General features: G+C 52.7%; 9 protein-coding genes across 9 annotated transcripts; 4 read left to right on the top strand and 5 right to left on the bottom strand.

Moving 5' to 3' along the window:
* Window positions 1–986: 986 nt before the first annotated feature.
* On the bottom strand, window positions 987–5,196 carry QC763_502480 (uncharacterized protein; the record flags this gene model as incomplete). Its single annotated transcript, XM_062912844.1, has 3 exons — window positions 2,717–5,196; window positions 1,272–2,646; window positions 987–1,169 (listed from the first exon to the last, which is right to left on the bottom strand). Exons 1-3 carry the CDS (start codon window positions 2,992–2,994, stop codon window positions 987–989), a joined length of 1,836 nt encoding a protein of 611 aa, XP_062763791.1. The 5' UTR covers window positions 2,995–5,196.
* A 933-nt stretch (window positions 5,197–6,129) lies between these two features.
* Window positions 6,130–6,897, top strand: QC763_502488 (uncharacterized protein; the record flags this gene model as incomplete). Its single annotated transcript, XM_062912845.1, has 1 exon — window positions 6,130–6,897. The coding sequence occupies one exon, from the start codon at window positions 6,130–6,132 to the stop codon at window positions 6,895–6,897; it is 768 nt and encodes a 255-aa protein (XP_062763790.1).
* Window positions 6,898–7,052: 155 nt separating this feature from the next.
* pnk1 (DNA kinase/phosphatase Pnk1) lies at window positions 7,053–8,849 on the bottom strand. Its single transcript, XM_062912846.1, has 3 exons — window positions 8,606–8,849; window positions 7,589–8,542; window positions 7,053–7,523 (listed from the first exon to the last, which is right to left on the bottom strand). The coding sequence occupies exons 1-3, from the start codon at window positions 8,805–8,807 to the stop codon at window positions 7,213–7,215; spliced, it is 1,467 nt and encodes a 488-aa protein (XP_062763789.1). The 5' UTR covers window positions 8,808–8,849; the 3' UTR covers window positions 7,053–7,212.
* Window positions 8,850–9,660: 811 nt separating this feature from the next.
* On the top strand, window positions 9,661–12,896 carry HGT1_2 (high affinity glucose transporter; the record flags this gene model as incomplete). Its single annotated transcript, XM_062912847.1, has 6 exons — window positions 9,661–10,148; window positions 10,374–10,610; window positions 10,686–11,135; window positions 11,209–11,452; window positions 11,522–12,699; window positions 12,760–12,896. The coding sequence occupies exons 3-6, from the start codon at window positions 11,087–11,089 to the stop codon at window positions 12,894–12,896; spliced, it is 1,608 nt and encodes a 535-aa protein (XP_062763788.1). The 5' UTR covers window positions 9,661–10,148; window positions 10,374–10,610; window positions 10,686–11,086.
* A 651-nt stretch (window positions 12,897–13,547) lies between these two features.
* Window positions 13,548–14,435, top strand: QC763_502510 (uncharacterized protein; the record flags this gene model as incomplete). Its single annotated transcript, XM_062912848.1, has 1 exon — window positions 13,548–14,435. The coding sequence occupies one exon, from the start codon at window positions 13,548–13,550 to the stop codon at window positions 14,433–14,435; it is 888 nt and encodes a 295-aa protein (XP_062763787.1).
* On the bottom strand, window positions 13,742–15,246 carry QC763_502520 (uncharacterized protein; the record flags this gene model as incomplete). Its single annotated transcript, XM_062912849.1, has 3 exons — window positions 13,742–14,361; window positions 14,448–14,674; window positions 14,733–15,246. 2 exons carry the CDS (start codon window positions 15,244–15,246, stop codon window positions 14,517–14,519), a joined length of 672 nt encoding a protein of 223 aa, XP_062763786.1. The 3' UTR covers window positions 13,742–14,361; window positions 14,448–14,516.
* Window positions 15,247–16,553: 1,307 nt separating this feature from the next.
* Window positions 16,554–17,773, bottom strand: QC763_502530 (uncharacterized protein; the record flags this gene model as incomplete). The annotated part of the gene is made up of 4 exons (XM_062912850.1): window positions 16,554–16,687; window positions 16,753–16,887; window positions 16,953–17,618; window positions 17,689–17,773. 4 exons carry the CDS (start codon window positions 17,771–17,773, stop codon window positions 16,554–16,556), a joined length of 1,020 nt encoding a protein of 339 aa, XP_062763785.1.
* Window positions 17,774–18,115: 342 nt separating this feature from the next.
* On the bottom strand, window positions 18,116–20,398 carry QC763_502540 (uncharacterized protein; the record flags this gene model as incomplete). Its single annotated transcript, XM_062912851.1, has 1 exon — window positions 18,116–20,398. One exon carries the CDS (start codon window positions 20,396–20,398, stop codon window positions 18,116–18,118), a length of 2,283 nt encoding a protein of 760 aa, XP_062763784.1.
* Window positions 20,399–20,828: 430 nt separating this feature from the next.
* QC763_502550 (uncharacterized protein) lies at window positions 20,829–22,110 on the top strand. Its single transcript, XM_062912852.1, has 2 exons — window positions 20,829–21,597; window positions 21,659–22,110. Exons 1-2 carry the CDS (start codon window positions 21,148–21,150, stop codon window positions 21,962–21,964), a joined length of 756 nt encoding a protein of 251 aa, XP_062763783.1. The 5' UTR covers window positions 20,829–21,147; the 3' UTR covers window positions 21,965–22,110.
* The last annotated feature ends 1,304 nt before the right edge of the window (window positions 22,111–23,414 follow it).

The following is a 23,414-nucleotide window of genomic DNA, read 5'->3' as shown; positions in this document are numbered from 1 at the left end:
CACGACAGTCTTGCCCTTGACGACGATGACAATGGCCCATCGTCCTCTTCCCCCCTCCTTCCCGAAGCCACCACCGAAGCGATATGGGACTCGGTCCTCTCAAAAATGACCAGGGCCATCTCCATCCTCCGACGGAACAGAAAAGCCTGGAGATACTTTTTCAAAACCTGCAACCAGCTCGCCCTCGACCAGAGGAATCTATTCATCATGAGCACAAACGCCTACAGCGACAAGCTCATCGGCAGTGGTCCCCTGAGCCTGGCAGAGGGTGACAGCATATTTCTCAGCGGAGGCATCCCCACGCCCATGGCTCTGCGGATGGTGCCCTCGTCTGAGGCCTACTTGTCTGGCACTCGAGGGGACAATCGGTTCAGGGTCGTCGGGGCTGTGTTTGTTCACACTCTGACAGGTGAAGACGGCAGGCTTCCCGTGGGTTCTGTGTTTGGTAATGACGGTCGGGATCATGTTGTTCTCGTGTAGCAAAGCGGCCGGCGGCCGGTCCCCATATCAACTGATTCAGGGGTTTGTTTACTTGACGGGTTCTACTCCGTCCAATGCAGTGTTCAGCCCAAAGAAGACAAAGTTTTTGAGGGCCAGCTTTGTTGCCTGTTCTTGTTCCTCTGACTTGCTCCTCCACCCAGAGGATCCTCGCGTCGCGAAGCTTCGTATGTGCTTGCCGCCTCATCCGGTATCTGCTCACTCTTCGGCAACTTGTGGAGGAGAAAATGATCCGTTTATGCCGGTATGAGTCATTCGCCGGTCCCAACCCCTCGGGTTTTGAGTTGATTAAAAGCAACCCCAGAGCTACTCACGTTTCCCGCGGAAGCTTGTATTGCTCGTGTTTATTATTAAATTTGATAATACTTTGCATCCAACCGATCCGGGGTATCTTGAACGATTGATAAATTACATGTGCGTCTTGTCTCCTTGCACGGTTCGGAGCGACGTTCACACCATTTTCTTCATTTTTCTTTCTTTTCTTTTGCTTACGACATATCAATCATGCTATCGTTGTAGAGCATGCCGGCAATGCTGGCCGATGTCAAGGTGCACAGAACACCGCAGAGGAAGGCCGAAATGGACACCTTGACCACATCACCGGACCGCTTGGGGGAAATGGTGGAAAGAACACCAATCTGAATGCCGAGGGAACCAATGTTTCCGAAACCCTGTTTCAACATGTCAGTGTCAAGTCCCAACGCATGCTCCAAGATCTGAGACGAATAAAAAAACTAAAAAAATAAAATAAAATAAATAAAAAAAAAACTTACGCAGCAGGCATAGGTAGCGATAAGCTTGGAACGGGGAAGCATATCGACGAACTTCTGCTTGGGGTCGACGAGATCGGCAAAAGCCTTGAACTCGTTGATGACCACCTTGGTGCCAATGAGCTCAGCCACCGAAAGAAGATCCTGCTTGGGCACACCCAGCAACCAAGCGACGGGATAAAGGCAGTAGGAGAGAATGAGCTGGATGGACAGGATCTTGTTGTTCTCGTCGACGAGGAGAGGGTCAGTCACCATGCCCCAGTAGCTGCCCCACCACTTGAGGAGACCATTGATCAAGGCAACGAAGGCAATCGTGGTCAAGAGGCAGGCCACAATGGTGGCACCAATCTTGAGGCCGAGCCACGAGCCGTTGGTGAAGGCGTGAAGAGCGTTGACAGTCTCCTCATCTTCCTCGTTCTTGGGCACCTCGACCTTGCCCATGGTGATGGGCTCCTCCGTCTCGGGCCAGCGCATCTTGGACACGGCGAGGGTGGCAGGAATGGACATGATGCAAGACGACACAAGAGCCTGGGGGTTGAGACCCATGCCAATGTAGGCCACCAAGACGGAACCAGCAATGGTCGCAAAACCGCAAGTCATGATCTGGTGGATTTCGGCCTTGGTGAGATGGTCCATGAAGGGACGAATCAAGACGGCCGATTCACCCTGGCCAATAAAGGGGGTGGCGGACGCGACGATGGCTTCGGCGCCAGACACTCTCAAACTCCAGAAGAAGAAGACGGCAAACTTCTGAATGAACCAGGCGAGGAAGCCGACGTGGTACAACATCTGGACGAGGGCGATGAAGAAAATGATGGCGGGAATGACACCGGTCAAGAACCAGTTGCTGTTGGCCAGATCCTCATCCGTCAAGAAGATCAAACCGTCCTTGGCGAAGCCGAGCAGGGCACGAGCCATGTCCGAGATGAACTTGAAGATGTCGTAGCCCGCCTTTGTGCGAAGGACGAAGATGGCAATGATGTACTGGGACAGCATGCCACCAATGACGGTACGCCAGGGGATGAGCTTCCAGTTTCGCGACGTAAGCGTCAGGAGACCAAGCATAACCATGAGACCGAAGACGGAGATGGCCCGGTTGGCGCGGGTGTTGTCACCGGTCTCTTCAGGCACAAAGGTGCCGATCAAGAAGACGGCGACGGCGATCAAGGCGGCAAGAATGTGGTGGAGGTGAGTAGGCACTCGATCGTACACCCGGACAGCCGTGTGCTTCCAGACGGTGCGCACAGGGCGCATGACCAGAGACGATGGAACAAAGTTGAAGAAGATGCGAAGACAGATGGCGATGTAGATCAAGGAGGGAATCAACCATCCCTTGCCGTCGGTGTGTCGGTACTTGACGAGGCCATAAATCCACCATCTGCGGGCATCACATATCAGTTCGGTGCACTCGACTCCGGAGAGGGCTCTTGTGTGCTCTGGTTACTAACACGCTGAAGACGATAAACAGAGCTACCTGGACGACCTTCCAGAAAAACCTCTCCACAAGCCGCAAGATGACGGTAGGTAGCGAACTTCTCCCGTCGCCGCGAAGGGAGCCAGCCTGGGTGCTCTGCTTCTCGGGGTCGACAGCATACTGAACGGGGGCCGAGGCGTTCTTTTCGTCTGGGTATCCAATGTCGGTGCTGGAGCTAGACTGCTGCTGAAGGGCAGTGGGCTGGGCCGAGTAGGGAGGAGCACTGGGCTCGATGTTGTCGTTGGTCGCCATGGCAAGAGAGAACAATCTGAGGGACAGGGTAGGGACGGCGGGGAAGGGATGGAGGCCTGGAGGACTGGATCTGATATGAGAGCTCAAGCTCTGTCTCGACGTCCGCTACCAACAAGGTGGTTCGTGGAACGGTGAACTGAACGCGAAAAGGACAGCGGCCGGCGAGCGAGCGAGGAACCAAATCAGACACTGGCCTGGTCAATCAAGTCCAGAGGTGCAGGCGCCGAGGGGCGACGGTAGAACTTTAAATGGCCGGGCTGGCTCGTGAGCCTGTGGTGCTTGTGAGAAGCGTAACCCTAGATAAGGCGATAAGGCGGGAGATACCAGGTAGGAGGGGACTGAAATCAGCGAATTGCACAGTGAGGAGACCTGACGAGACATCCCGGTGACCCCGTCTCTCCATGGGAACCAGGTTTAAGGGACAAAAGGATTACCAGGAAGAGCAGTCGGTGGAGAAGCCGGAGCGAACAAGAAGAGGCAACGCAGGGAACCGACGAACCACAAGCAGGCACAGGCGAGAGGTGGCATGTAGCATGTTGCATGTAGCATGTGGCATGCGGCCTGTGTGTATGTGTTGTGTGGTGCATGTAGGCAGGTAGGGTGGTAGGTAGAGATAGAGTAGTGAGAGTCTTTTCGGTGTTACTTCCGGCGGGCCAGACGCTGTGCGCCCAGGATGGAGGAACCGCGGCGATGGAAACATGGAAGGCCGTGGCGGATCTCGACCTTCAACCACCAGCGGGAAAGGTGCAGGTGGCCAAGTGACTAGGGCCGACGATTAAGGCACTGGTGCCGGGACAAGTGTCGGTCGAGTTTTCCCTACAAGGGAGGTAGGCACACATGGATGAGAGTGCTTGTTGGGAATCGGGAATCCCTATCCCACATACAGTGAATTGGCCAATGAGCAGCACGGATGGGTGGGAACGGCACGGGCGAGGGGCAAGGTCGACGAGAAAAGCCACCGGCTGCTGGCCAGTCGCCGTTGAGATGCCGCCGCAAGTTCGCTGATCGGTCGACCAGAACTGAAGCCAAGAAACACACGCAGGAGCCTGACTGCACCTTGACGTCGAATGCCACCTTCTCAATCAGGCGTGCCATCGGTGTATCTTATCTAAAATCCATCTCGAAAAGTGGCCACCGCGATGCCACCGGAGGCTTTACCTGGTCCGCGGTTGACGTCAAGTGGAGGGCGGCACAGATCTCAGTCCAAGAGCAGATAACAAAAATAACACACTGCTCGCGATATTGTTCAGTGAGGGCTATTAGACGGAAACCTGAGGGAAAAGCTGTCGTCGAGATTGTCGATTCTGCTGTGTCCTGGGGGGAACGGGACCTGGAGCTGAAAAATTGGCTGTGTGGTCGGTGACGGCAAATTCCACCTTCCGTTTCTAGAAGCCTGCACTGGGCTTCCCTGCTAGCGATAAGCCGAGCGCCCAAGAGGCCAACGGCGGCCGAACCCATGTACCCCGCAAGTGCCGAGCCACCAGGGGTCAAGCCACTTCCCGCATTGGGTCTCGTGCCATGGAGACTCCCGATCCAATCGTTTTCATCTTGTTCACTTTCCAATGACTTTTACACTACGTACACACGAAAACAATACGGAGGCTTTACTATCCAAATCCCCGTCCTTTTTCCCTCCAGTTCGTCCCATGCGAGATACAAGATCTGGGGAAAGCTGAAGGGGTTAATCAGGAAGCATCATGCGAAATCGGATCACATGTCCGGCCAGACCCTGGCTCTGCTGTGATCGGCGAGCTGTGAGATTCTGCGAGATAAATGAAAGTGTGGGAGCTTCAGAGATATCCAACAAGGCGCCCACCTGCTCCAGTACACTAGGTGTGTGGGGACAACCACATGTCAGTGTCACAGCTCTCGCTTATCGATCCTGGAGTGTGCCATTGACATTACCGCCGTGTTGGAACTGGGGTTTCCAACAAGAAGGTGATAGCAGCTTACCAGCGGGTGCATTCGCGAGCCATGTCGAGATAGCATTGCAGATAATCATTGATATGCACACCGCAAGGCGGCGATGTCCGGTTCTGTGGTCTCGTCGTATCAAAATGATCAGATTGCAATGGTAGCCAGGCTGGTGGTGGTGGTGATGGGATGGGATAGGTGAGATGGTTGCTATCGATGCCTGGATTCTGTACTCAGCCTCTCAGGCCGCTTTGATGTTGGCGAGCGTATCCATGATCCATACCAGCGTGCTCTCACCTGGCGGGCCGGCCCGAGACACTGATCGTCAAGAGTGCAATATCAATACCACCTTTTCAAAGGTTACCTTGCAGAAGTCCAAGCAAGATGGAATTGTTCTTCGGTCTCCAGTCTCCGGCCGCGGCCCATCCGAACTTTGGCACCATGATAGCGGCCCGAGCTGAGCTTTCCGTTGACCGCCAACCTCACCGAATTTGCGGTTCCCGGCGGCTCCACGGCTCCCTGCTTTTGTCAAGAGTGCAATGCGCTTGCCCGCCATGACAAGTCAGCTTGTACAACTGGCTGTCCGGCATATAATATTCCAGAGGTCACGAAGCGGTACGTGCTTGCCACCCCGGCTTCTGACATCCGATGAAACAACCTGGAGCCCAACACTCCGGGGCACCGCCGCAATGATGGAGGGCCCAATTCGCCTTCGAGTCAAACTTTTCGAAAGCTCATGCTGCTTTGTAGAGCATGAGCCACCAGCGGTCTTGCCGTCACACCTGCCCTGACCACCAACTTCCAAGGCAACCGACAATGCTTCCATTGGCTCAGGTATTCCAACAATACTTGGTACCAGCTGCCTACCCAAAGCGGCCACCAAAAAACAATACCGACTACACCAAGCATGTAGTCACCAATAATGGCGTATTATGAGGCTTCATTGTCCCCATGAGAGAGTGACAAATAGAGTCGGGATATCGGTTTGACTGACTGTTCGACAGCAACGGTAAGTGAGCAACCCATCTTTTTTATCAACTGTATCGCTGATATCACCAGGGACTACCAGACATCGTCTCTCACGACCACAAGATAGTCCCCACTCCGACCTTGGAATTCACAACTGGATAAGCCTTCACTTGCTGCCGTCGATAAAAACGCCTCGGCAATTTCGAAAGGGCTGGCCAGTCGGATCCGCATCAAAGACGAACCTTCCCAGAAATGCCCGACCACGCCTACCATCGTCAGGAAGGGCCCTTCAAGACTCCCAATAGCGTCAACATCAGACAGTCGCGCCGCGCCACCCAAGTCCTCAATCAAGTCCTGCAACAGGATCAAGTGACGGCGGCCAAATGTTTCCCCTGGCAATGTCCCCCTCCAAGTCCGAGCAAGAAGAGGAAGCCCATGAGTGCGATGGACGCCGCAATCCTCGAGGAATTTCATCAAAAGCACGCGGATCACGTGGAGCCCTTCTCACGCCCGGCCCAATACCAGTCACGGCCAGCTCCGAGTCATCACATCAGGCCACCCCTCCAGGGTCTTCTTCACTCGAGATCGTCACATGTCTCATCAATGACACCTCAAGCTGGCAACGGCCCCTCGACGACGACATCTCGCCCCGTGACACATGTGTCTACCGCTCCGGTTCATGGTCGGCCAGCTCACCATCACCAGGCAATAGGCTCGCACTGGACGATGTATGATCAACAAGTGCAGGTCGCGCCCGATCCCCAGACAGAGCGGTTGGCAGCCTCGGCGGCCAAGACAAGAATTCACCAAATCCTTCATCGTGACGGCACTAGAAGGGCCGCGAATGGGAGAGGGAAAAAGGTGACGAGCGTCGGAGGGTCAAGCCTCAAGAGGCAGATGTCTGTTAACAACGGAGATGCCCGTGAGGAACTGGCTCGGTTGGCCGAAAGCCGGACTGGTGGTAATAACGGCACCGTCAGCAGGCCCTCCAAGAAAGCCAGGAAGAGAGTAGGCAAGTAGATGTATGTAACGCTCGTTTTCTGCTTGGAGTTTCTGTCTGGTGCTTTTATTAGGAAGGAACTGGGACTGTGGCTGCATAAAAAATAGGCGTTTGGGTTGAGGAAGGTAGTCACCAGGATTTGATCATTTCGGGTAGCATTGGCGGGATGGGCTTACGTGATTCTCATGCATAGCAATGTTGGCTACCTGATCGAAGGGCCAAGGGGTATGAAAAGGGAAATTTTACCCAAAGCCCCGATGGGGCAGGGAAAGAGATCATATCCTGACAAACCATCTGCTGACAATCCTGTGAAATCGTATCTTCACTCATCGCACTTACACCCAATACTTGCCCCAGATGGCGTACTCTTCCTTGGACCCCTTAAACTTGAACTCCACCTCCGTGATGTCGTCGAAACCCTCCTTGTCCTTGGGCTCCTTGAACCTTGACTTGAAGCCGTTGAACGCAAGCTGCGGGAGTAGCTGTCGATCTTCAGGGTTCAGACTCTTGTTGAGCGCCCTGACCGCGCTGTTGTGCTCGCACAAATGGAGGGGTGTTTTAAACCACACGCACCGGATGGGTACTTTGTGCTTTTTGGCCAAGTCAACCCACTGGGCGCGTGTATCGGGGTCTGCATTCGTGTTGTCTATTGTCAGGTCAATATTATCATGCTCCAGGGTGTAAAGCCGGGGGGCGGCAGGGTATGCATACCGATGACAACCGACTCCCCATCCTTGAGCCACTCCGTAGCAGTCTTGAAACACTTGTCCTTGCTCTTTAGCAAATCCTGGTTAACCCTCTCGTAACCTAATGGCTTGAGCTCCTTCCAGAAAAAGGTGCTTTTGCCTGCACCAGGAGGGCCAACGAAGAGGACCATCTCCTTCTCGTGCTTCTTCTCAAATCTTGGTGTCTCTTCCTCCTCCTCGGGCAACGGGAAATTCTCCAGGTCGAAATCCCGCTTAAACTCCCTTGACTTCTCCCCCAAAAAGTATTCTTCTGGCGTGAGGTACTTGATCCCGATATTACTCGCCAAGTTCCTGTCCGAACAGCTAAAGTCCTTGGCCTGCCCTTTGAGCTCTGCTGTCCTACCGCCCGCGTCACCGACAAAAATGCTGTTCTCCCGATCTATCTCCTCCTCTGGGAGGCTGTAATCTTTCTTAAGCTCCTCCCACATGCCCGGCCGAGGCTTTCGAAATATGTCCTTGCCTGTCGCGGCGTATAATGTGACAGGTATCCCGAGCTGTCCCAGGACAGCATTGCATTTTGCTTTGAAGTCGGCGACGCGGTTCTTGGTGAACTTGACGGGGGCTTTAGTCTTGGGGTCGGGATGGAGGGTTAGGCCGCCTTGGTTGGTGAAGATGACCACTTGGTAGCCTTCGTCTTGGTAGAGCTGCCGCAGGCGGGCGGGGACCGACTCATGCCACCATTTCCAGTCTGCAGAGTCGCCGGCGTGCTTCTTTCCCGACGCTGTTGCTATAAGGGTTGAGTCGAGGTCAAAGGCGGCGATCTTCCTCCTTTTGATGGCCGGGGCGTCGGGCTCGGTCTTGTCGTACTTGGCAACGAGTAAGGTGGCAGGAGAGTTGTCGTCAGGACTTCGTTCTGACCAGACAGTAGGCTCTTTCGGTTTCTGAGAGGCGGGCGTGAAGAAGCTGGCTACGGCACTTTCTACACATGTATCTTCTTAGTGAATGGGGCAAGAATAAGACGAGCGCGAGCATGGGCACATACTCGAGATGGCAGTTTGGGCTTTGCGCTTCAGCGGAGGCGGAGATATGGATCGGTTGTCGGCTGAACGCTTAAAGGACGGTTTTGACGGAGACATGGTAGATATAGCGACGCTGGCGGAGAAGTGATTCACTCGATGTATTTGCGATACCCAAAACAACAACAACACGGGCACGTGGAGAGCTCTGCCAGAGAGGCGCTGCATTCAGGTTCAAGGTTGCGGTGCTGAGAGCGCCAAGCCTGGATTGACGTGCTGGGAAATGCGAAAACAGCAGACCTCATCCAGCAGCCAGCAGCCACCAGGGTTCTCACAGTGCTTGGCACTTGGTTGCTCCTGGCAGCACTTTAAGGTATAGAAGGGGATAGGGTTAGCTATTACGTCCCCTTGGGCCCCTTAATTAAGGCAACATGCACAACACCATGCATGCGGCAAATATTCCCCTGGTTTCCAGCCATCACGTATGTAACAGCAAGCACCCACTGATAAAAAACTGAGAACAACGAAGGAACTTTTGGCGATGCAGGGTTTTTTCCCTCTCCCATTTTCAAAACAAAACATCAGTGCGATATGACGTGGAGTGACAAACAAAGCCTACCTGTGTCACAAACTGAACGAAGTTGTTAAGAAACTCAAATTGAGGCTGATAGGTATACTGAACAGACAATCCGTGGATCATGTGGTATCCAGGTAGTCAACTCACCGTCTTTTTCGCTGCCCTCCCCTATCATTCTCCATCCTGAACAGATTATGGCTCTCCCTTGGCTACCAGTACGAGACAGGTACTGCATTGTGTTTACAGCATCATATGACATCGGATGCAAAAGAAACACCGGCACATACCATGGAAGCCCTCATGACAGGCTGAGAAAGAAAACACGTGAAAAATGCAAAGGTGCACGGGTTTCCTCGGCTTTTGGACACCTCAAATGCTCTCAGAGATGCGAATGCAGTCTGGCACTGTCAGCCTGACACACTTAGTATCCCATTGATAACATGACCATCGAAGCCGAAGGTCCGTCGGTGATTTCGATCGTGAAAAGCCTCATCTGACAATTAACTCGTAATTCTCAAACTAGGTAGGCTCCGGGCCGTCCCTTCTTGTCAACAATCCCGCTCCTTTCTCTGTGACGTCATGGTTTCAAGTCACCACCCACCACAGTATCTGTCTGAATTGCATTGTTTACAGCATTGAAAGCTGTCACAAATGCATAAAGTTTGTTGCCGCATCCGGGCCCATGTCCACTTCAAATTATCTTGGACCATGAATTGTTGATTGTCCGCCATCATGACCTCTTGACATCAAAGAACGCAACGATGTACAGTGTACAAGCTATTCATTGCATTTATCGCCCGAAACCCCGTTCATGCTGAGGCACCTTGGTACCACCCCCCCTGTGCACCGCAGACCATGGCTGATGCTTACACCGACTACAAGGCGTCCAAGTCAAGAGAAACTCGGGTACGGGGTTGATCTTGCCTCTCCTACCTGAGAGCCACTCACAAAACCTGCTGACGCTATGGACAACTCAACTTGGATAGGGTAAGGTAGGTCGGGTCCGGGGATTGTTTGCGAGGAAGATCGGGGAAACGATTCTTTCTTTCCAGCCCGTCGGATAAGGTTTGAAGAAGAGCCGCCGCGGTATTCGGCCGAGCGAGACATGGTGATAAAGCAGCATCGGTGATTGGAACCTGCAAAAGACTTTATATTGCCGTGACTGCACCACAGAAGGCTGGGTGACCTGGACAAAGAATACCGACACTGTAGGACAGCCAATCAAATCACTCCTTCCTGCCGGAATGGGCTACCGACTTACACGGCATGCCCTCGGAGCAACTGAGCCTCGTTCTCCGTCTTCACCGCCTGACTTGGCCTCTCGATAGAGGCTGCAATCTCGGGGAAATGAGCTTAGGAGACCGGCCGAAAGGAAGCTGGTCGAGGGCACTGGAACTGACTTCCTCTTAAACTGCCCCATGACCCTGTAGTTTTCTCAGACAGGCTAGCTCCAGGTAGGTATATATCGTGGTGTCTGTTAGAGGCCAGCCCCAATCCGAGCTTCAGTCTGACCCAGTGACCTGTCCAAGGCATGCAAAACAACATCGTCACTCGCCTCACGAGCTCACCCAGATCTGCTTGCTTTTAAGTGGGCACATTGTCAGTCACAAAGAGGAAGGAGCGATCTCTTCCTGTCTTTACCAACAACACGCCCCCCCACACGCGTCACGCATTCAATGCTTCCCCAGTTGATTCCCACACCTGTTTGCCCCGGTACCCCACCATTGGGTTTCTGTGGTCTCCTTCCACTCTGCAGGCCCGGTCTCTGACCTTCCCGACTCCATCATTACAACTCTCTTCCTTTTCCTTTGGCCAGCAACCTAGAACCTCTAGCCGTACTGCCTTCCGGACCTAAGAACTTCACCCTCTCCTAACCGATCACATATTCTCCTTCTCTCGATTCTGCGGCATCTGGAGGCAAGATCATAAGATGTGGAAGATCGGCAACATATACTTCATCGCCGCCGTGGCGGTGATCGGTACGTCTGAGCCCTTTTCTCTTGGACCATTCTTCTCGTTCGGATAGCTTGTCTAACGGTGGAATCGTCACAGGCGGAGCCTTGTTTGGCTTTGATATTTCGTCCATGTCGGCTATCATCTCGACCCAACCCTATCTCTGCCAGTTCAACCAAAGGGGTCATGATGAGAATGGCCTCTGTCTCGGACCCACTGACGACGTTCAGGGTGGTATCACTGCTGCCATGCCCGGCGGCTCTTGGCTCGGCGCTCTCGTGTCTGGCATTGTCTCGGATGCTTTTGGGCGCAAGACTTCGATTCAGCTTGGCGCCATTATCTGGTAGGTCGCAGTTCTTCTTGGACTTTGGTGTTGCCGTGGTGGAGCTATGGACTGATCTGCATCGTCCAGGATTATTGGTTCAGTGGTTGTATGCGCTTCGGTCAACATTCCCATGTTGGCCATTGGTCGCGTCATCAACGGGTTCTCGGTCGGAATATGCTCTGCCCAAGTTCCTGTGTACATCTCTGAAATCTCCCCTCCTTCGAAGCGCGGTCGTCTCATCGGTTTCCAACAATGGGCTATCACCTGGGGCATACTCATCATGTTCTTCATCTGCTACGGCAGCTCCTTCATCCCGGGCACCGCCGCCTTCCGTCTTCCTTGGGGTCTTCAAGCTGTTCCCGCCGTCCTCCTGTTCCTGGGACTGGTCTTTCTTCCGGAGTCCCCTCGCTGGCTCGCCAAGAAGGATCGTTGGGAGCAAGCCGTGGAAGTGCTGACGCTGATCCACGGAAAGGGAGATCCCAACTCTCCATGGGTCATAAGGGAGCTATCGGAGATTCGCGAGGTGGTGGAGTTTGAGCGCGCCAATGCTGATGTCAGCTACTTTGAGCTCTTCACTCCCGGCATGATTAACCGAACCCAGGTCGGCGTCTTTACGCAAATTTGGTCGCAGTTGACGGGCATGAATGTCATGATGTACTACATTACCTATGTTTTCACCATGGCAGGCCTGTCCGAGCCTGGTACCAACGCCGTCCTTCTCCCGAGCGGCATTCAGTTTGTCATCAATGTCGTGATGACCGTTCCCGCCCTCCTCTGGATGGATCGCTGGGGTCGCCGACCGACTCTCCTTGTGGGCGCATTCCTGATGTGTTTCTGGCTGTGTATCAACGCAGGCCTCTTTGCCGTCTACGGCCGCGCGCCCTACCCCGGAGAGTTCACCTCGACGGCAGAGTCAATGGCGGTGGAGGGACCGCCCGCCAAGGCTATCATCGCTGCAACTTACCTGTTTGTCGCCTCATTTGCGCCCACCTGGGGTCCTGTCTCCTGGACCTACCCTCCCGAGCTGTTCCCCCTTCGTCTTCGTGGAAAAGCGGTTGCCCTGTGCACATCGGCAAATTGGGCCTTCAACTTTGCCCTGGCCTACTTTGTTCCTGCGGCCTTTGCCAACATTACCTGGAGGGTCTATCTTATTTTTGCGACATTCTGCGCAGCCATGTTCCTGCATGTATTTTTCATGTTCCCGGAAACCGCCAACAAGCCGCTTGAGGAGATTGAGGAGATGTTTGATGATACCAAGCCTGGCGGTACGTTTATGCTTCCTGTTTCTCTTCGATTCCTGCTAACCATTTTGTTTCGTTGAACAGCCATCAAGTATATTGGGACTCCCGCTTGGAAGACCAAAAATACGCGCAATCTTGCCCTCAGACAGGAGCGCAACGAAACGTTGTCGTCGGAGGAAAAGATGGGTGTCTCTGGAGAACACAAGGAATCAGCTGCTTGAGCATTTCTTGTAGTTCTGGCATGTTCTTTTTTTTTTTTTTTTTTTTTTTTTTTTTTTTTTTTTTTGTTCTCGGGCATTTTGCGGTTCGAACTGGCAGGGAGAAAGGCTTGTTATCGTTGGGACGAAGTCTAGCCACGAATTCACTTACTCCTTGGCAAAGGCGCATACCAAATTTGAGGGCAAGAGGACATGGGAAGCCTCCTCTGCCATGACGTATCATGATTAGCAGCAAACCTATGGAGTTATTTTACTCGGAATTATGAGGTAGCATGGCTCATAGGTTACGTTTTCGGCATCTACCATACATCAACAAGTTGATCAACTTTAACCCTGGAGGTGCCGCTTGATTGCAGGTGTGATGATGACCACCCCCAGATGTGGACCCGACGTGAAGAAACTGCCAGAATCAAGGCAGTTAGAGAGGGTTCTTATCATAGGATGCACAGACATGACCCTTCGCAAGACTGGCGTCATGTACCGGGATGCATCTCCATGTTCCAACCGCAAGCAGCTCGGACAGTACCGATTACATCAGATACTTGTAGTGCCTCTCTTAAACCTGTTCGGACATGTGTTGAAATTTCGAGTTGCTCAATTTGATGTGGATAATTTGAAACGGATTCTGTTGCTCATCCAGAGTCCAAGGACACCATGGCTGCCCAGGCCGAACAGCATTTGTCGCCCCATGAGAATACGCCAATAGCAGCACCAGAGGAGCCATCAGCCAACACAGACGCTCCTTCCTCTGGCATTACGCAAAGCGCGCCAGAAAACCTTTATCACACGACACTGACAATCATCGAACACCACGAGTCGACCTCTGGAGCCACCCGCATCCCTTATGTCCTGGGAACCCACACCGATCTGGACTCCGCAAAAGCCTGGGCCCAGGTGGCCCTGAAAGAGTCGCTCAACTACTCGCCTTCGGATTTCACCAAGTTTGTCACCCAGTCGAGCCTCCATCCGTATCAGGAATGGCCCTACGGCGACAACATTCAGGTGTACGCCCTGTCCCCCTCGGGACAGGAATTCCTCGTCGGCGTCGTGGCCAAGCCCAACGAGGACAAGCTGCCTCATCACTCCCACCCCGGAGAAGGGAAAGAGGGCGCCGGCCCGACGGTCCCGCAGCACGAGACGGATACCTGTTGTGGACATGCCAATTTGCATTACATCTTGCAGACAAAATGGGATTTCAAACATGCCAAAGGGGACAAGAACAGCACCGCGTTTCAGCGGACCGAGCTGGCGGGTTGCTGTGTGCCCCGGAAGGAGGCGTTTGAAAAGGCCAAGAGCTTGCTGCGCGGGGAGAGGGACCAGGGCATGTTTGCGCAGTATGATGAGCGGGAGACGGGGGATGAGGAGAGCGAGATTGACGAGAGGAGGTGGGTGAAGGGGTCGGGGTGGCCGTTTGGGGAGGAGGTGGTTGTTCATGCTGTTGGGCACGGTGGGGAGAATTATGAGGTGGCTGTCAAGTCTGTCAGTGGGGCGAAGAGGAGGAGGAGTAAGCCTCGTCTGGAGATGGGGGAGATGGAGCGTTGAGGATCGTATTACTTTCCATTGCTCTTGGCGGTGGTCGGATTGGTGTATTTCCATGATTTGGTTTATTTGACAATGAAGAACTCAGACATAAATAACCCTGTGCCAAAACTTCTTCCACTTCCCTCTTCTCACCATTGCCCCGCTGCCTTCCCTCTCGAGGAATAACTCGATCCTCTGCCTTGCGTCTTCGGGCATCTCACCTATGCTGTCGTTGATGAGATCAAGGCATATTTTCGATGCTATTTGTTCAGTGTGTTAGTAGTTTCTGAATCTATCTCGACTCCAAAAGCAACTCACGAATCGAGGTATCGCCCCCTTCCAGAGCCGCCCTCATTCTCGCTGAATTATAGCACCCGAACCTGTCCTGCACCGCCAGCATCTGCTTCCATAGGATTTCCGTATCCAACCCTTCCTCTTCCTCGTCGTAGTCCCCAACATATCCGTGGAATGGCCGAGGCTGGCTGGTCCTCCACGACTCGGACCTCGACGCCGGCCTTTTCTGGCTCGAGGTTCGACTCAGGCTGCCATATTTGTGTTGATTTGGTGATAGACGGTGGTGGATTGGTTGAAGGTCACGGAGGTGAGAGCGGTGTGTTTGATGGCTAGTTGTTGTCTCCAGCAGCGGACACGGCGTGATGGCGTCGTCGTCGAGATCGTAGCCGCTGTTGCTGCTGGCTGAAGATGACTTGCCAGAGTTTATCCTCGAATGGCCGGGGTGGTGTTGAAAGTCTGACATTTCTTGATCTCCGGGTGGTGATGACCTGTGGTGGTGATGGTGGTGTGAAAAGTGGTATCTTTTGAAAAAGGGCATGGCCGCGGCTGAATTTGGGACGAGGTCAATGATTTTTCTATGCAGGGTTTTGGCCAGGGGTTGATGTGTTTGGATAAGAATGACGACAAGAGTGAAATCAGATGAACAAAATATGATCTATTCCAACGGGGGCACCGACAATTTCGGGGCTGGGGTGAAAAAGCAATCTTCATCAAAGATCGTGGTACGCAGCCCCACATATCTCTGTCCGTTTGCTATCTGTTCATTTTCTTTCCCGAATGGAGCTTATCACAATCCAGACAGCCAGCCCACAAAATCTTTCTGTCGCGGTTGGAGGAGGTGAAAATACCCGAGACAAAGAAAAGCTTGAGCAACAGATTGGTGAAGCGAAAAAAGAAAAAGAAAAAAAAAAGATCTTTCAAATTGGAAAGCTGAGTAAGACGGTCTGCCTTACCTGTGGCACCATCCCGTGACAACCGGGTCCGGATGCGGCTCCGTCCTGTTCGGTTTGCAATCCCCCCCCTTTTTTTTTCGACGTGTGGGGGCTACCTAGTGTTCCCGAATGCAGGATTTCTGAGCGGTACTTTTGAACGATGAGACAGGTATAAATTAGAGATAGAGTTGGCAGTATGCTTCTCGAACAGTGCACTAGGGCAAGAATATTGATACAGTGGGATAAAGAACTGTCGGCCCTCAAGATCTTAGATGACCAGATTGTTGGTATCAGCGGCAAACCGTCGAAACAAAGAAACAGAAACATCCAGACGAATGCTTCGTCCTTGATAGGGCACCAGACCCTATATACACCACTAGAGTCATAAGAGTCGCGCGGCGCGCATGGAAAATTGGCAATACAAATGGTGGCTATGCCCCCTTCAACCATACTTCCAACGCCGTCACGCGTCCTCTCATGACGACCGCCCCGTCAGCAGTCAGATTCCACCCATCTCTTCTTGTCCAGGGCGATGCTGCACCCAATAGTCTACAGTATGGCAGCCAATCAACCATGACACAACCCCACCACAATCCCAAACCTGCCATCTCCCAGCTTTCGCTGTCTTGCCTGCATGAGACCCGCATGACGATTGGAAATTCCAGCACACCAAATCACACTACTCAGCCGATGCCACGACCGCGCGGATGGCCCTGGGGTCTAAGTAATTGAGGCTGTGTCCATGGCGCCCGGCGTATTTGGTCCGTTGGGTGTGCCTAACTGCGGAGCCTAGACCGTTGCTGCCCGGTGCCCGAGTCTTGAATCAGGAATTCGTATTTTCCAACGGGACGGATGATTTTGGGGCAAGGTAGGTAGGTAGAATATGCATGATTCTATTAGACTCAAGAAGTAATCAAACCGTCAGGGCACACTTTTCTCCCACCAACTCCTCGCTCAGCCTCCATAGCCTCTCGGCAGCAACAGGGTCCTTGGCATGGTGATGTGGCTCTGTGAACTGGCAATCTACAAGATATAAACCTTTGGTATCTGTTCCTCTGGTCAGTTTCCATTATCTGTAAGATCGGGGCGGCACAAAAGAAGGCAGAACACACCGTTCAAAGCCGGATCCAAGGCGGCAACCAACGTGGTGGATGAGCCTTCATCAGGGGATTTCCAGTACGGGGCCACCTTGTAGAACTGTGCCGCCAGCTCTTCATCTTGATCTCTGCTCAAGTCGGTCAAGATGCCTGTTGAACATGGTTCGTTAGCTTGCTCATAGATCCTGAGGTGAGAAGAAGAAAAGATGACGTACTTCCTGGGTGCAGCGTATAAGCCGCAATCCCCTGAGAAGGCAAGTATTTTTGCAGATAGAAGGTAAACAAGATATTGGCTGTCTTGCTCTGCGCGTACGTGACGATCCCGTTGTAGCCATCCTCAGTGCACTTTGCAAAAGCTCCGGCCAACGGCTTGAAATGGTCCTCCTCTGGGGGGACTTCTTTTCCCCCTTCAAAGTTGTAATCCGAGAACCGAATGGGAGACAGCCTGTGGCCGGCACTGGTGAGACTGATGATTCTGGTTGCCCCGGGAGGGTTGGTTTTGCCTGCCTTGCGCAACAAAGGAAGAAGGAGGTTGGTGAAAAGAAAAGGCCCGATATGGTTGGTGCCAAACTGCTGCTCGATGCCTTCCGGTGTCTTTTGGCGGGTCACAACACAGATTCCAGCGTTGTTGACGAGAATGTCCAACTTGTCTGTGAGCCTGGAGACTTCGGCGGCCGCTTGACGGATGGACTTTTGCGAACTGAGGTCGAGAAGGACAATCTCGAGTTTGACATTTGGATATGCCTCTTTTATCTGGGAGGCTACTTCTTCGACGCGAGCTCGGGTGCGAGATGCAAGAATGAGAAGCCCTGGGGTCTGAGAGGCAAAATTAAGAGCAGTCGAAGATCCGATCCCTTTAGGACTGACGCCGGTGATCAGCACTGTGGTTGTTAGCAGCTGATGGACAGGCTGAGTTTCGACTTGATAAGGCCGGGTGTGAAGAGGACGTACCAGTCTTTCCTCTGATCTGGTCAGCAAACACCTTGGCCACCTCCGATCCTAGCGTTTGCTGGCCAAAATCCGTCCGGGAAGTCATCTTGAGTGGACACTCTCAACGTAAACAAACCGATGTCCCTTCAGGGGTGTTACCTTAGGTATGCAGGTTGAAAGTTCTGAATCAGCCTGCGGAAGGGTCCAGGTCTTTTATTCTTGGTGAGCATGACACGCAACCTACCGGCACAGCGGTTCATCTTTATCCGCCACATTCTCAACTGGTAGTTGTCGGCAATTGTTAAATAGCCATTAGCCTGGATGGTGGTCATCTGGGGACACTAGGTAGTCCTACCCCGCACGCTTGACAGCACCTCCAATCCCCCATGAAATCAAGCCAGAGCTTTATCGGGAAACGACGTCCGCCGACCAGGTGAGAGGCTGTCGGTCAAGCCAGTTCGATTTCTCGAAGCTTAAAGCCTTCCTCCTCCACAGCTTCACCGTTCATGATGCCATGAACATACGCCTGCCCCACAAGACTCATCACTTCATTCTCTCCCTCTTTTTCTTTCCGTTCCTCCTGGTTTTCTTCTCCAATGTCACATCCCGGATGGCCATGGCGCAGAATAAAAGGCCCCTCTGCACCAGCCAGAATCGCAACAACATCTCCCACTTTGGCGCTCGCTGGCCCCAGTCCAAGATACCCCTTTTCCGTCAGAAACAACTTGTGCTTCCCATATCTCTTATGAAAACTAGCCGAGAACCGCTCATCGTTTTGTCGAACGAGCACAATGTCATGGCCCTTCTTTCTTCTCATGACATAAGTTGGGTTGTAAAAGAACTGTTCCAGCTCCTCCCAGTTTGGTGTATTTGGGTTGTCTTCCGTCAAAGCCAAGATCTGGAGTTTTGTCAGAGTATAAATCAACCAGCCATGCCGATCAGAGCTCAGGAATCTCGGTCTCTGGCAGAGATGACGCAGGATTTCCTCCCGGCCCAATGTGTCGAACTCGGCGAATGTCCACTTTTCTTTAGCCTTACCCAGTGCATCCATAAAGCCTGTGCAGCAATCCGGTGGCGGCCCAGGATCACCTCTGGTTTCCTGCTTGGCTTGGTCCTCTGCATATGCCTCTGACTCAATCTCTGCCCTGACCATGATCATCGCAGACAATAACTCTTTGAAAAGAATCCCATAGTCCTTCGGAGCAGGGACAACAGATTCAGAAGTTTGGTTCGCGCACAGGGTCCTCCAAAGAACCTCTGTTCGTGGCTCTCCTGTATGCTGATAGGGTTGTGAGAGTAACATGCACAATTCAAACCAAGAGGGATCAAGCAAAACAGAGGAGTTGACGTGGTTCGTTCTGTCATTTCCCGTCTCCACGATGGTGTCAAATAGGCAGCCCTTCAACTTCAGGCGGTCCCAGGACGATGAAGGCAGAAGCTGCGGTGTCTTGTTCTCCACCCCAGCCGCGCAGAAGAAGCCATTTGAGCAAATCATGTTAAAGTATGGCAGTGAGAGATCGGGCGTCCATGATGGGGAGGGTTTGATCCTTCTGATAGAAGCGTCTTGAACACATGACAGGATTTGCAGTGACGAATAATGGTCGATCATGTGCTTGGTCGTCAGTGCATAGACAAGCTCAACAGGAGTGGTGTAATCCACAGCCATCTTTGCCTTGAGATCCGTCTTCATTAGTCCAAACATGCCATAGACTTTATCGCGGGGATCGGTGGCTGAAAAGATCCAGGTATCGTAGATGAGGTTCTCAAAAGTGATCCTGGTCTGTGGTTCCGGTGCCGAGGTGCCATAGTAGAAATCTCTCCAGCGGGCCAACTGGACGGTATTGTGCTCCAAGGCAACTGCAATTTCGTGAGCTTGCATGAAGAGAGTGCTGGGACTGAAGCCCAGGACTTTGCAGCGAGCCTCAACGGTGCGTGCTGCTGTCACTAGGACTTCCCAGCAAATCTGGTGACTGCCGCACATCAGAAAGAGCTCTCGGGAGAGGATGACCTCCTGGACAATCCACAAGCGGGAAAACCACTGTCTTTTGAAAAAAGCGGCTAAACTGCACCACTCCATCCAACTAATGTAGGGCACACCACTCGCTATGTAGACATCAGGTTCTTGCTGGCGAAAGGGGGTGATATTGCTTTGAACAAAGACGTCTTGGGGACATGCTGCCAATTTTGAAATGGCCTCGACAGCGTCTGTGGTGTACTGATCTCCACGACCCAGCCAGATGATTGTCCGGGCCGCTTTTCGGTACACATCTCCCATCATCTGAACCTGGAAAGCCCGCTCTTCGAGATCATCTTGGTTGATGCAGACAGCGTCAACCCAGATCCGGAATTCATGGCTGCGGGGTATTTGGAAGGGACTGTCTTGCTGTTCGAGAGAGCTCTGGAGCTCCTGAAGAAAATCGGCCAAGTTGGTCTGTATGTAGATGCTTTTTCCGTGACAAACAGTCTCGGTTTTTGACTCGCTGGTGTACTCGCCCGAGACGGTGTTGAAGTGCTCGGTGAAGTCCACGCCATTGGCATGAGGGTTGCCCCAAGTATAGGATAGGGCGTAGAAGAAAGGGTCGTCCGCAAGATCGATCGACTCGAGAGAAATGCAGAGCTTCCCCTCTTGTACACCCTTGATTTGGAGCACCCTGATGGATGTTCCTGTTGGAAGGGGTTTGTACTGGTAGCGTTGGTGATCATCGGCCGTCACAGCGGTTGGTGACTTCATGTTGATGGATGGTGGTGCCTGGATTAGTTAAGGTGTGGGTTTGCTTTCTCCTCCATGTCTGTGAGAGTCCCGAGCACAGAAGGTGAGGAGAAAGGGGTTGGGTCGGGTCATTCCTGTCCGACTTGCTGCTTGTGGGAGCCAATAGTTGTTCTTCTGATGCTGGCTTGTCTCCACCAAAGGATCCTATTCACCACAGCCAAAGATGCCATGCCATAGTGTAGCATTACTCGGATAATTGCAAATTCCTTGAAAGTTGTATATGTATGCTGGCTATGCAGATATCGATGCCGTATGGTCAGTGCAGGCCCTCGCCGCATGATCGCAGTATCGTGTGTAGGCTCTTTGCGAAGGTTTCCAACATGGAATAACCAAGAAGTATGCCATTGAGCGGAAGCCGGGCATCGTTGCTGAAAGCACGCGGGCTGGAGGTGACTGATGCAGTTGCTTGCTGTTGTTGGCAATAGTCGGGCGCGGCGGGTGCTTGACTGGCAAGCTGCAGTGCCTAAGGTATTAGAGACGTTGCTGTTTTCTGTCAAGGAAATTCAGGTGCTGCTCTTTGCCGTCATCATCGGCGCAGCGTGTTGTTGCTGGTATTCCTGCCACTGGTTTGGGTTGCTGTCACTGGTGGTTTCCCTTTGATTGCCAAAAGGCAGTGAAGCTTACGCAATTTCCAAAGTCGCGACTACCTCTTTCTCCATACTGCCCACTCCACATTTTAATCAACTCTAACACTCTGTTGATGGGTTTCCATGCGGTTTCTGTTGACCCGAAGTCACTGCCGTCCACTGCTGTTTGCAGCGACACCCGCAATGTTGAGGAACAGCGGGCCACTGCCAAAATTACAGTGGTTGACGTCACACCACACCGCCTACAATAGCAGATCCACCAGGCATCGCCGTCACTCACGCTCTTTTACAAACTGGCTATTTTCACCTCATTCTCACCAAATCACATCAACAACAAAACGAGCATACAAGATGCCTACCCTCTCAGATGTCGTCAAACGCGACCATGCGCGCATCACCGACGCATATCACGTCCTCGTAGAAACCAAACCCGAGGAGCGCAACGCCGATGAGTTTGTTTGGGCCCTAGCCCGCTACCTTATCGTCGAGAACCTCGCTCTTATCCCAGCCTTGGAGTACCATATCTCCGGGGGATCAGAACGACAGCGGCGGTTGTCTGATGACTACAACAGTGTAAGCTTGCTTTGTTTGCACGCTCAGGTTGAACCTCGACCACAAACTGACCCCGCATTAGATCAACGCGAAACTCCGCCACATGGCCAAATACGACCCATCAGAGGAGAGCTTCGAGTCGGCACTCAAGGCCATCTGGCTTGATCTGGAGCCTCACATCCGGGAAGAGACCGATGGGGACCTTGACGAACTCGAACGCAAGATGGAGCCTGAGGATTCACGAAAGCTGGGGCAAAAGTACGAGACACTCAGAGACATGTTGCAGCGTCCATATGGCGCGTTTGGGGTTCCAAATGCTGAAATCATGGATGACGTGCTTGGCACCACAAAAGAGCAGCTGATGGAGAGAATGGGCAACGGAATCTGATGGACAGGCCAACACCAAGATAGGTATACTATTTACCTGGTCAGACAGAGACCTAATCATAATCATAACAAAAGACTCTCTGCAGACCATCATGGAAGCGATAGAATCCACCAATGTGATGAATTTAAGGGGCTAAAAAGGGGCGAAATTTGTTTCCTTGGCAACCACACGTCGGCCTCGACTGCCGACAGCCATTTCATTTGCTATAGTCTCAACACAGGTGAAACGTCTGACCCAGAAGCATGGTTTGGTTGCCCGGGACGGCGTCGCTCGGCCTCATCCGAGAAACAGGTTCACTGCCACACACAGACGACGATCCGGCCCACTCTCCGGCGATGAGACTGTCTCTGCCTTTGGCGAACCGTCCGTTCAACTTTAAAAAAGATTCGAATTGTGGATGACGACATGTCAAGCATGTCCAGAACTGCACAGGTGATCAATAGGATAGCCTTCTCGCCCTATGTCTCTCTTTTTTGCTAGCCGCTGGTGTTACCCTAGAGGCCATCTCAGTACATCGCAAGGTAGTCTGGCTGTTCTGGTTCTTCTTAACCAATGCTTGGTCAAATATATTCGCATCCAAGCACAAGGTGACAACCGGCCAACTGATAGCAATCTTGGAGGCCTCTGCCTAACCCTATTCCTTGGTACTCAAGCACGAGTATCGCGCTATTTGTCGGGATGGCGCACTGTAGAGCTGCTCTCCCGAACCCGAGCTCCCACAATGTCTAAGACAACTTCAGGTGCCTTACCATGCTTTCCTGACCGAACAAGAGATTTGGATGACCAAGCAATCCCAGAAACGTCCTTTGCAACAAACCTTGTCACATGAAACAGGTTGAAGCGACGGAGATTCTCGCCCACAGGTCAATAGATACCCACAACACAACAAGAAGCGTTTAGGACCGAGACCGTGCATCCATATGTCGGGCAGGTTGGCCGCGGCACTGGGAGCAACACAAAGTCGGAAGAGCGAAGGTCCCGGATATGTTTGTGTCCGATGACCCATCCATCTTTATTCTTTCTTCGAATAGAAAGCACAGCGAGAAAAGGTAGATGACAAAGATTCGCAACAGAATCACTACGTCCAGCTGCACAGTGTCCGCTCAACTCGAGCAGCAGCCAACCATGCCAACCGGAAAATGTGACTGAAGAAAGAAAATCTCGGCAAGGTGCAGTCTGACTTGATGCTCGCGGCCGAACAGGAAAGCGAATCAGGGAGCCCGGACCACGACGAAAGAAACATGAGGGAGGGTCGGACCGCAGATGACACACACCGCGCCGGGTGTACGTGTTTCGCAGCAGCAGCAGCAGCAGCTGGATAGAGCAGCAGTCAGGCGGACGGTATTCCAGGGTCGAAAATGAGCCGGAGCACAGACAAGACACCTGTGCCTTTCCGCCCCGGAGCTTAGCCTTGCCGTTGTTCAGATGCAGCGGCATGTGCGTTAGATTT

The sequence above is a fragment of the Podospora pseudopauciseta genome (genome assembly GCF_035222475.1).
Source record: "Podospora pseudopauciseta strain CBS 411.78 chromosome 5 map unlocalized CBS411.78m_5.2, whole genome shotgun sequence".
Classification (NCBI taxonomy): Eukaryota; Fungi; Ascomycota; class Sordariomycetes; order Sordariales; family Podosporaceae; genus Podospora; species Podospora pseudopauciseta.
Note: the sequence above shows the minus strand (reverse complement) of the source record. Positions and strands in the feature narration are given on the sequence as shown.